General features: G+C 39.2%; 1 protein-coding gene across 1 annotated transcript in view; it reads left to right on the top strand.

Moving 5' to 3' along the window:
* LOC100546990 (fibrillin-2) overlaps window positions 1-12,488 on the top strand; it is a 198,981-nt gene that overhangs the window by 67,821 nt on the left and 118,672 nt on the right. Inside the window, exon 3 of the mRNA XM_010726029.3 lies at window positions 7,884-8,009. Within this exon, the coding sequence (XP_010724331.2) occupies window positions 7,884-8,009 (126 nt within the window). The remainder of the gene's footprint in view (window positions 1-7,883; window positions 8,010-12,488) is intronic.

Genomic DNA, 12,488 nt, shown 5'->3' with positions numbered 1-12,488 from the left:
GAGAGAGAGAGAGAGAGAGAGAGAGAGAGAGAGAGAGAAAGAGAAAGAGAAAGAGAGAGAGTGAATTTTTCTTCACAGTGAGTTATGATTGAACTGAAACTAAAATTTGGGCTACTAGCTCAAATTCCTTTGTGGAAATCCTCCGGAATTGTCAGGCATCTATTTTATTTAAAATACTAAGATTACTTTTAAGCAGCAATAAATCCCTTCATTTTTCTTCATTTCAAATGTTTTCATTTCTGTTTTCTGTATTTATACTGCTTAAAGCATCCATTCTACAGAGGAGAAATCCTCAGCTGCACATTTCCTTAAATGTCAGAAATAGGCCTCTGTCTGCTTTAACAGCTTATGCTATACTCTTCATCTTGAATTGATTAGTATATTTTAGACATTCTTTTCGTAACAACGTCATAAACAGAAACATTGTACTGAAGGCATGCATCTTGGTTGCTACCTCAAAGTAAGACTCCATTGTGTGATGAATATGCTGGCCAGATATAACAAACTCGTAAAACTTCTGTGCCAAACTAAGCCTGGCATGGCTTCTGGGACTTCGTTTAAATTGTTTGAGAGATCTGTAGAATTCTTCAGCACCCATGTCCGCAAGATTGTGTTTTCTTTTTCTGCCAGTTTATTGTGTGTGGCAAAAATGTTTAACTTACTCAGTTAACGTAATTGCTGAATTCCACTGGGAAGTGTAAAAACAATGTGGTAGTCTACTGTGTGATGAATGAACAAAGGGAGCTTAAACAGCCATTTTTGCTACATTTTTGGCATATTACTACTGAACAGGAAGATCTCATTGTCTGTGTGTCAGCAGGAGTTAGTACGTGATGTTACTACATAATAGTAAGGCACGAGGAGACAATCAAAAGGTAGGTTTTCTGTGTGGGAAAAGAAGGACAAAGGATTTATTTGTTCCACAAAATCATTACCTCGTTTATCCAACAGTTAAGACAGTCTCTTGCAAGCTCTGAGTTTTAGTAATTGCTGTTATGTTTGCCGTCTGGTCATTGTTCCATATTCTTTCCTGAATTATCACAGTGCACTAATGGAGGAGGGGAGAGGTCACACCACTTGCTGCTATAGAGACTGCTTACTTTCCAAACTCCATATTGGGATTTGTAATCTATACAAATAAATTGCGGGTTTTTGCTGCAGTTACATGTGACAGCTGAAAGAGAGCCTGTCACAGGAAGGCAAGCAGAGATTTTAATCCCAATAGGAAGAAAAGGGGCTGTATATCTGTGAGTTATGCATGGATGAAAACCTCAATAATAGTAACAGGTATAACTGCAGAGATAAACTGTGAAGAATAAAGGGGTCAAAATAGAGCAAAAGTGGATTATTAGCCATTCAAGAAACACCTTTACTCCAACCATGATAACTGCCATTTGAGAATGCCTCATTTAGTGAAATATGAGCTGAATTTGAGCCATCAGTGTGCACTTGCAGCCCAGAAGGCCAACTGTATCATCGACTACCTTTACAGAGGGGTGGCAGCAGATAAGGGAATGGATTTTTCCTTGCCCTTGCGAGGGTCTATCTGGACTATTGTGTGCAGGCCTGGGACCCCCAGCAAGAAAGATGTGGAGCTGTTGAAGCAGGTGTAGAGGAGGCCACAAAAATGATCAGAGGGCCGGAGCACCTTTCCTACAGAGAAAGACTGAGGAAGATGGGCTTGTTTAGTATGGAGAAGACTCTGGGAAGACCTCATTGTAGCTTTCCAGTACTCAAAGGGAGCTTAACAACAAGAGAGAAATTTTTTACATGATGTGACAGTGATAGGAGAAGGGAGAATGTTTTTAAACTAAAAGAGGGGAGTTTTAGTTTAGAAGTTAGGAGGATATTCTTTACTCAGAGGACAGTGAGGTACTGGTGCAGGCTGCCCAGAGAAGCTGTGGGTGTCCCATCACTGGTGGTTGGATGGGGCCCTGTGTAGCCTGGTCTGGTTTGTCACAATGCATATTGACTAGACCAGACCTACCCAGTAACTACATGGCTTGCTCTGAAAGTAATGCCTCCTATTTATTTCAGCAGAATCTGCACAATCTTCAAACTGGTACGGGGGCTGGAGTTATTGCATTACATCTGAAAGATTTGATTCTTTTCTGGCCTGACTCTCAAAGATTGAACCTTCAGGTTAGTCAGCATTGTGATGGTGTGGTCAGTCAATGATTTGTCTGGATTCCAGGAAATCCAGAAGGATCACTCCTTTCTTTTCTGTCTCAAAAGACAGTGCACATCACCTTACATCAAGAAGGCTACATTTTGAACTTTTTCTTCAGTGAGGAATTCACATGTGCTAACTCCATGGACTGCCATTTTGGCTCTACCTTGTAGTGGTGACATGGCATCTCATGACAGGCAGTGGTGTGATGCATAAATCTGTTACCTTCAGCATACTATTTCAGTAGGTCCTGATAAACTTGTGAGTGGTATTCTTTCTGTTCCTGTATGAGTAATCATGGGACCTACCTGGCTCAAACTTTGTGATATTCCAACATGGCTGCCATCGTTTCCAGCACATTGAAGCCAATATCACCTCAATACACAGTTCCCTTTTCATATTTTGCCAATTTGTGCAGGTGAGCTAATGGAGACGCTCTTTCTTTTTTTTTGTTGTAATGGCTTTGCATGGCTGTCCAAAATGTGGCTGGTTTTTCACATTGCTGTCACTTCTGCTGAAACGCACCATCCACCTCATCACTGTGTTCACATCCGCTGTTTGGTCACCGTAAACATACAGCACGTGTCAGTGAATGTCAGAGGCTGCATTTTTTCCACATGGAGGAATTCAGTGCCACACCTTTGCTCCATCCGCACATCCATGTCAGACACCATTCTGTCAGACTGTCCCGCTGCTTCCATCTGTCACACAGCAGCAACATGTAAGAGGATATTGGTGGGAAGGTTTAACCTCTACTGCCATGCCATTGATGTTACAGGTCAACATAATAAAATAGGAGGCATTGCTTTCAAGAGCAACCACCATGGTTTGAATGTTTGGTGTTTTTTAAGTGGATACTCACATGAACAGATAGGCCAGCTTGGGAGTTAGTATGAGCAATTCAAAACCAGTAGAACTGGCAACTCCTAGTACTGGAAAAAGATCACAATTTCAGTAGGCATTTAATTAGCAGTCTGACAAGTTTTAACTATTGAAGTTGATCCTATTGTGTACAGAATATGCATGTTACTTATATCGTAGTGTATATCAAGCAGCACTTTTGCTGGAGTAGAATTTGATCAGATGGGTGGTAAAGCAGCCTGCCTTTGTATTCATTTTACCTCTATCTTACTCATACATAAGTTACTATGGAAGTCTTCCTGATTGAATAACGCTTTGTGGGATTAATTGTGCTCAAATAGTAATGTGCTTGTATAAAGCATTATGTTAGTACTGCTTCTTCAGTATTGCTATAGACAAGTAAGAATAAGTTAAAGAAATAAAACAAAAGGATCAAAGTGCATTTTTTTTCTCCAGCAGTTTCTATTTGGCCTCTTTTTAAAAATTGGTAATTGTAGTTATTAAGAGATGCTCTTTCCCAGGAATTCAGGAAAGAACAACTCTGAGTGTTCCACTTGAAATATCTTATTGCCACTGCTACACAGCCTTAGGAACAGTGTAATGGCAGACATCCTATGTTGGCTGTTTTTTCTGTTCTTCCTTTCATTCTTCAGCAACCCATTTCTCAGTTACACCCTGCAAGTCTTGCAGGCAGTTGCCATTTACTGAGAAAACTCTCTGCAAAAATTAAGTACCTTTTTTCATTTGCTAATTATGATCAAGCCTATGAAGACATGGAAAGTTCTTGCTTATCTGTAGCATATTGAACCTCTATATACAAAACTGAATCTAAAGAGTTATTCATCTGATTTTGCATTTATGGCAAAAAATTTATTGCTTTATTATTGTTGGTGTTTAAAAGTATGAGTAAAGCGTAAGTTAATAATGCAGAAACTCGTGTGTGGCTTAATGTGACTTGTCGGAAATATAAGAAATAAATAAAAATTTTCTTGATTTCAGATTTGTTGCACTGTCAAAAAAAAAAGAAAATGCTGATATTTTCAAGTGTTGTTTAGGAAGCAGTTTATAAAATAAAGTAGTAGCCCTTTTAAGAAAGTGGTTTGTCCTTTCAGGCTTTTTTCAGTTCTAAAATACTGATGGATTAACAACAGAAGATTATAGGCAAAAAATTATCTTCGCTTGTGGAGGGTGTATCTGTTAGCTAATTAGAGTGTGTATACCTGCATATGTTAGCTACAGTTTTTAAGCTAACAGTGAAGTTATAGAATCATAGAATTGAGTAGAAGGGATTCTTAAACTCATCTAGTCTCCAACTTCCCTACAGTGAAGAGGGGCACATACAGCTAGGTCTAGATAAGTTGCTCTAAGTACCATCCAGCTTGGCCTTGAACGTCTCCAGGGATGGGGCATCCACCACCACCCTGACCAACCTATGCCGGTTCCTCACCACCTTTATTGTAGAAAGCTTCTTCCTTATGTCCAATCTAAATCTCTCCTTTTGTTGTTTTTTTTTTAGTTTGAAGCCATTTTCCATTGTTCTATTACAACAGACTCTGCTAAAGAGTCTCTAAAGACCCCCCTTTTAGATACTGGAAGGCTGACCTCTTGGAGACATCACTCATCATTGATCTCCATCTGGTCACTGAGCCATTGACCACCACTCTCAGCACAATCTCGCAACCAATTCTCGTCCATCGAACAGTCCACCCATCCAATCCATATCTTTCCAATTTGGGAGAGAAGGTTGTTGTGGGGGACAGTGTCAAAGGCAGATGATGTAAGTGGCTCTTCTGCTGTCTTCTAATGCAGTTAAACAATCATTAAAAGCTGGCACAGAATTGAGACTAACAGGTCTGCAGTTCCCTGAGTCATCCTTTCTACTCTTCTTAAAAATGGATGTGATGTTGCGTTTTTTTCCAAGACTTCACCTGACCACCGTGGCTGTTCAGATATCATTGAGAATTGTTTGGCATCTATGTCAGTCCAGTTCCCTCAGGACTGAGATGCATCTCATCAGGATCCAGTAGACTTACGAACGTTCAGGTTCTTCAGGTGGTCGTGAACTTGACCTTTGTTTAGAGCAGGAGGGGCATCACTCCCCAGTTCTCAGCTTCCAAACCAAACTACTGTGTGAAGAGCAGTTGCTAATGAAAACTGAGACAAAAATGTTGTTGAATACTTCAGCCTCCTCCTTGCCCATTTTTACTAGCTTGCTTGTGTTGCTCCTTAGGGGAGGTATACCCTCCTGGACTTTTATTTTCCAATTGATGTACCTATAGAATCATTTGTTATTCTTAGCACCCCTTGTCCAGTCCAGTTCCAAGTGTGTCTTTGCCTTCCTGGCCCTGCAGCCTAGCAGCATTCTTATAATCTTTGTAGGGTACCTGTCCCTGTTTTCACTGCCTGTTTTTTTCTTAGTCTTAAGTTTGACCAGCAGGTCTCCAGTCAGCCATACTGGTCTCTTACCTGTCTTTCCTCACTTCCAACACCTGAGGATGGAGTGCTTCTGTGCCCTAAGGAAAGTTTCCTTGACGATCTTCCAGCTCTGCTCTGCTCCATTGTCCTTTAGGACAGACTTTCAGACGTTTTTGTTGACTAATTCCCAGAAGAGCTGGCAGCCAGCTCTCCTAAAATTAAGCTTCCTAATTATACTTTTTGCCTGTCTGATATCTCTCAAGAGTTCGGCCACTACAGCCCACACAGTCTCCAATCCGTATGTCACAAATCAGTTCATTTGCACTGAAATGCACCAGGTCCAGCACTGCAACCCCGCAGTCTATTACCTGACTTAGGAAGTTATTCTTGATACATTCCAAGAACCTCCTGGGTGCTCTGTGGCTTGCCCTGATACTTTTCCAGCAGATGTCAGCAGGGTTGAAGTCCCCCAGCAGGAACGGAAGCCTGAGATCACAATGCTTTGTAGAGCTGGAGGAGGAAGGCTTTGTCAGCAGGCTCTGCTTTATCCTGTAGATCCTGTAGGCCTGTAGTAGATCCTAACCACGAGGCTTGCTTTATTGCCTCATTCACTAACTCTCACTCAAAGGCTCTCAGCTTGCTTGTGGCTATTATTTAGTGACAGCTCTTCACACTCTTATCTATTCCTTCCTTGATGTAGAAGGCAATGCCTCCTGCCCTACTTCCTCACCTGTTGCTTCTGAACAGCTTGTGGCTGTTAATATCCACACTGCAGTCATGGGAATCATCACATGAGATTTTGGTGACGGTATAGTTCCTTGTCTTTACATTAAATATATTTAAAATAGTTAATGCATAAGCCCTCAAAGATTAAGATTGAGATCAGCATAGAGAGGCAAGATAGCTGATATGATTCAATGATTTTTCAGCTTCTCATCATACATAATGAGACCACTTGTTTTTTTTTTTTATCAGTGAACAAGCGTTATGCTTTGTAGCATAATTCAGACTGGCTTTTCAGACCTCAGTAGAACTTGATATTTATTTGTTCTTTTAACACTGTATGATTAATACTGAAAGAAATAAATGGAATCGCTAAATCTTAAAATGTTGTTTTATTCAAGGCCTTTTCTCTTTTGGGAAATTACTCATTTCCTTCTGTTACTACCATTAATTTATTATTACTTGACATTCTTGACTTATGAAACTGTAGAAGATACACAGTGATTATTTTTAATCACTGATCTGCTGACACAGTTGGATAAATTTAAGTAAGCATTAATAAATGACACAAGACACACGCTTAACATGTGTCCTGAGTGCATTTTGAGGCCCAACAGTGAAAAGACAAATACTATATTAATTTCACTCTGATTGGAGCTACTGGATGGGACGGGTGTTATCAAGTAATTAAGCTCTCATTCTGTCTAGACATAGCTAAATCGCATCCAGATTCATTAAAGTATTTCACATGGCAAAAGTTTGCTTTCTGTGCAAATTAAGTTGCACCATGTGCATTGCTTCCACAAAGATAATACCTCAGTAAAGTCCTTAATCTGTTCATAATCTCTGCTGTGTTTGGACACTGTACTGTACTAAATCAGCACAGATTAAGAAACAAAATGCAAATGTACCTAAAAACAGCCCCAGGATTAACAAAAACTGGATTGTTATCTGAGAAAATAGTATGCACTTGACCAGGAGAGGCCCTATGGAAGCCACGTGGTTCTCTTCTTTATGACCTGTGAAGGACATTTGCCTTTATTTGCTCTGTGAATAATTAACAAGATCCACAAGATCCTGGCTGAATAGCACCTATTTTCTATTGACATCAGTAGTTTGATTTCTGTCCAGAAGGAATTATCACATCTAGTTAAACAGGGCAATGAGGTAGTCCATGTGTACAGATAGGAGTCCTTTCAAAACAAACATATGTGTTTTGTAATGACCAGTATAAAGAACAATCTTAGGTCATGGGATACCAATTCTAAGTTGTATGTTACTTAAAAGCAGAATAAGTCAAGTCTATACATGGAAAGTTTTGGGTTTAATGGAATCAAAACCAACACGCATGGAATGGAGAATCGTAGTATTATTGTTTTCCCTTACCCTCTGGTGGTGCTGATGAGAAGAAATAGACTGTGCTTTGTTCTGGTCACTATTAAAAGTAATTTCAGAGATGTCTGTCATGATGTCACTTAGAGGGTGGTGACACACTGGAACAGGTTGCCCAAGGAGACTGTGGATGCCCCATTCCTGAAGGCATTCAAGACCAGGCTGGATGTGGGTCTGGGCAGCCTGGTCTGGTGGCTGGCGACCCTGCACATAGCAGGGGGGTTGAAACTAGATGATCATCGTGGCCTTTTCAACTCAGGCCATTTCTATGATGAGTTTTTTTAATCTTATGTCAAATATTCTTTCTTTTTTGTCTTTGTAGATGTTGATGAATGTCAGGCTATCCCTGGAGTCTGCCAAGGAGGAAACTGCATTAATACAGTAGGTTCCTATGAGTGCAAATGTCCTGCTGGTCACAGGCAGAATGAGGCAACTCAAAAATGTGATGGTAAGTGATGTGAGACAGCAAACCTAAAAAATGGTTAAATAAAGCATTAGAGTTCCTTGGTAAAAGAAGGAAAGGTATTGAATATGCCTATTCAGATCAGACACTGTAAAGGCACAGTGCCTTGTGTTTTTTCTTGGGCCACAGTATTGTTTGTTACTATTTTGCTCTTCGTATTTTGTGTTAAATTTTTTTTTTTTTTCTGTCAGGCTCGTTTGGGTAACTGCAGCGTTCATGCTGTTTCAAAATTTACAATTGTTGGTAAAGAGTGAATCTGTGAGCACTAAGTTGTGGTAGCTGAGTTATTTTGATTTTGTTTGTATTCTCAAAACTACCCAGAATACTTTGATGCAAGTAGTTATTGTCAGCTTACTAATCATGGCATGAAAACCAGATGCGATGATGATCATAAGAAATTTCTCCTGTATATGTTTTATTTTGAGGAGCCTAGGTAAGTAAAAAAGATGTAGAAAATTATTTGCAGGAGAAAAATCAAATGGACCATATTTAATAAACATAGTTTAATGATTACAGACCATTTTTACTCACTTTTGAAAGCAGATATTTTATGTAGTATAAAATAAGGTAATAGAAAACTGCTGAGTATTTTTGTGTTTGTTGAAGAATTTACTGGAAGAAATTAGTAATCTTAAACTTTAGTCATTGATCTCAACAAACTAGGTAAGTATATCATCGTATTTACGTTACAGTGATAAAAGGACTGCTTTTTCAAGGTGTTGATTTGTGCTTGGGCAGCAATTCAGGTATGCTGCTTTGTTTCATTATGCTCCTATTCTGTTACAAACAAAGACGTGGTTTGTAGCCTATGTCTGAAGTCACATTTTTCTCTTTTTTTTTTCTGCACATCAGAATTCACAGAGACATTAAGTAATGTACTCAATGTAAAAAGCATATTTTTTTATGTGAAAAGGTTGCAGCTGGTGTTATTGCAGGTAGTACTGAAGAGCAGATAAAATAAATATCATATAACAGATATTTTTCTCTGGTTCTGTCCTTGTCTCACCTTTCAGTCATTTTGTCCTTGATGTTGGCCAGTTTGAATTTCTGCACTATGCACAGTGATATTCCCATCCTGTGCTGTTTTAGGGAAGCCTCTGTATGTCTTCTCAAAGTCCCATGAGAAGCAGTTGGTGATACATAAAGCATATGCAATCTTAGACATAGAGCTCTGAAGGCTTTTCTTGCCATGTTTGAGGAGAAATAAAAGCAGCTTGTGTATGTATCTGTGCATTTGTATATATGTATATGTATGCTTAACTGTATGTTGATAGGTATCATGGAGTGCACAGAGACTTAGTGCTCTGCAGGAAGCAAAAAGGTTCACGGTGAAAGGAGCTCCATCTGAGCCGTTTCGGAAATATGGGAATACCAAGAGCTTTACTGAGGCACTGTAAAAAAGCTTTTGTCAGAATTGCTTGAATTTGTGTCGTTGACTATTAAAATGTGTAATTTCCCTTTTATTTCTGTAATGTGTTAGCAGTGGCAGGAGAAGCAGCTGGTATTTTTGTGGCTTTGTATCCCTCACCATTACCCCCATAACACATCTAACTCTGAAGAATTTCTGGTGAATTATAAATGAGGAAGCAAAGCATGATGGTTAGCATTCTTACGTGAATTGGAAATTGGGAAGAACCACTGTCTTTGAGGAATTGTTTCCTGTTTTTAAGCAGAAGGAGCTCTTTGCTAGTGCCATTAGCTGCTTTGCATTGTCTTGCTCCACTTTCTCAGATCAGAGTCTTCAAAAGCTCTTGCATATCAAAACGTGAGAAAAAGTCTATCAACACAGGCACTGAAGTAGAGCAACTCAACAAATTCTCCTTTTTTGGAGTAGTGATGTTTTTAAGTCAACACTAAAGATGTTGTAAAACTACGGAAAATAAAAGAAAGTGTGATGGATGAATCCCAACAAAAAGTATAATGATGAAAACATAGGAATAATCCAATGTTTGTTCCTTCTTGCTTTTTCTACTGATAATAGTTTTTAATCGTTTGAAAGGTCAGCTATCATTCAAGAATACATGCAGCTTAATTTATGACTTTAGGAAGTTGGGCTGGATGGGCATGAAGAGGTGGGTCAAAAAGTGGGTGAATTGCCAAGTTTAGAGGGTAGGGATCAGTAAAGCAAGTTATAGTTGGAGGTCAGTAATTGATGGGTCCAGTCTTGTTTAACAAACATCTTTAATTAAAGATCTGGATGTAGAAAATGGGTGACATTTTCTAGTAAAGTTAGTCTGTCTGCATTTAGAAGTTGTATCAATCAATTACTCTTTGGCATTCTAATGCCAATTTTGCCCAAGAGTAGTACTTCAATGAGAAAACAGACATGTCTGCTTAATAAGAAAAAATGCCTGTCTTTACAGGCACGTGTTTATGGGCAGGTTGAAATATTATTGTCAATCACTGTTTTAACTCAGCAAATGGCTTAAGTGCAATTTACATGTTATACTCAGGTTTAGGTTTAACTAAATATGTGTGGTGAGTGTGAGAAGTGGAGTCAGCCCTGCCCTCTGCATTATCCTTCGCAATGTACTGCTCTTGCCTGCACAGTCCATGCTTAAGCTACTTGCATTCAACTAATTAAAAATACTGCTAAAAAAATCACATAATAATGTTAAAAGTTCATGATCTTTTAGGACACTGCTGCTAGCTGTCTAGGGCTGCATGCAGCCAGTCCACCCTGAGTAAGTACAGTGAGGGAGGTGATACTGCCCCTCTACACTGTGCTGATATGACCTCACCTGGAGTACTGTGTCCAGATGGGGAGGTATGTAGTGTAGGAGAGACATAGACCTGTGGGAGCACATCCAAAGGAAGGCCACAAAAATGATCCAAGGGTTGGAACACCTATCCTGTGATTACAGGCTGAGAGGTGGGGCTGTTCAGGCTGGAGAAGAGAAGGCTGCGGGGAGACCTGAGAGCAGCCTTTCAGGTATCTAAGGGGGGGGCTGTAAGAAGGAAGGAGACACACTCTTCATCTGGATCTGGGGTGACAGGACAAGAGGAAATGGTTTGACAGAGGGGAAATATAGACTGGATATAAGGAAAGAGTTTTTTGCAGTTAGGACAGTGAGGCACTAGTTCAGTTTTCCCAAAGAAGTGGTAGAAGCCCTTTCCCTGGAGACTTTAATGTCAGGCTGGATGAGGCTCTGAGCAACTTGATTGAGTTGTGGCCAGCCTCAGCCATTCTGTGATTCTGTGAACTTGTATCCCTCCAGCTCAGAGCATTGGCACAATTAACTGAATGGCTACCTAGACTCATCTTAAATCTGACATCTATTTGATATTATTTATTTTGTTTAGTATCTTAACAATTGTATAATCAATGAATATACAGATGTTATAAATATGAAATAAACAAGAGAGTTTAGCTAAGCAGGTTATTATACCAAAAATAAAATAGATAGAGTGCTTATTCTTGTTCTGGGCTCGCTGCAAAACTCCAAAGGAGGGATCTCCAGAAGAAATCCTTCCCTACGGTAGTCATCTCTTAAATAGGTCTCAGAGAGGTGGAGCCAGGCTCCACCCCTTCCTGCAGCACAGGTGAGTCAGCTCCGTGGCTGACTCATTGCTCTCCTCAGGTGATCAATCAGAGGTTCAGGCTGTGATTCAGCAGTTCCCATACAACAATGTAATTAGCTCTAAAACAGAGGACTTTTGTGACAGTGGTTACGTAGAGTTTAGTGAGTGAATAAATATCTGCTGCTTCCAATTTCTTTGAATAAACAGATCATTTTTACCATCATTTTTGTATTCCATCAGATATCAATAAGAATAGATATTATTAATCACATTATTTGTGATTTTGAAAATTTCAGGCAACACTATTTATCTTATAGCAAAATTCAAGTTTAAGTTTATTGAGCGTCAGAATATAAACTACCCAAATTCAGAAACGTTTGTAATAATGCCACCAAGTATAAACAACTGTAAAAAAAAAAAAGCAAGTGTGGAATGTTTTCTGGATTGGAACTGTGATATCTTGCTCGAAAGAGTGGAACTGAAAATACTAGAACTATAATCTACTCATTGTTTCAAAGCTGAAGGAAAGATAGCTGTAACTGCTAAACAAATGTGTAGTGTGTTTGATTGTGTAAGCAATATGTAGGTTTGAAATGTGTGTTTTGTTGCTGATACTCAGCTGCACGTTTCAGTTGGGAAGCTTTTCACTTGAAGGCTTTCACTCAAAATGGTGTTCTTTGAATTACAGCTGTTTATTTTGGCAGCAGACTTTTATTTTGAAAATGTTTAGAATTTATTGTAGCATTAAACAATTATGTTAGAGAGTCCTTTTCAATTTTTTTTATTAATACTTACCCTATTTTTTATTAGGAATGTACTTTTTAAAATCCTCTCACTCATGGTATAGTTATTATTAGTAAATGAGAGAAATGAAAGTGTGGAGCAAGAGGAGGGCAGTAGCAAATCATGACCAAGCCAAATGCTGTACTATGAGTACTAAAA

This window comes from Meleagris gallopavo, chromosome Z, assembly GCF_000146605.3.
Source record: "Meleagris gallopavo isolate NT-WF06-2002-E0010 breed Aviagen turkey brand Nicholas breeding stock chromosome Z, Turkey_5.1, whole genome shotgun sequence".
Classification (NCBI taxonomy): Eukaryota; Metazoa; Chordata; class Aves; order Galliformes; family Phasianidae; genus Meleagris; species Meleagris gallopavo.
Note: the sequence above shows the minus strand (reverse complement) of the source record. Positions and strands in the feature narration are given on the sequence as shown.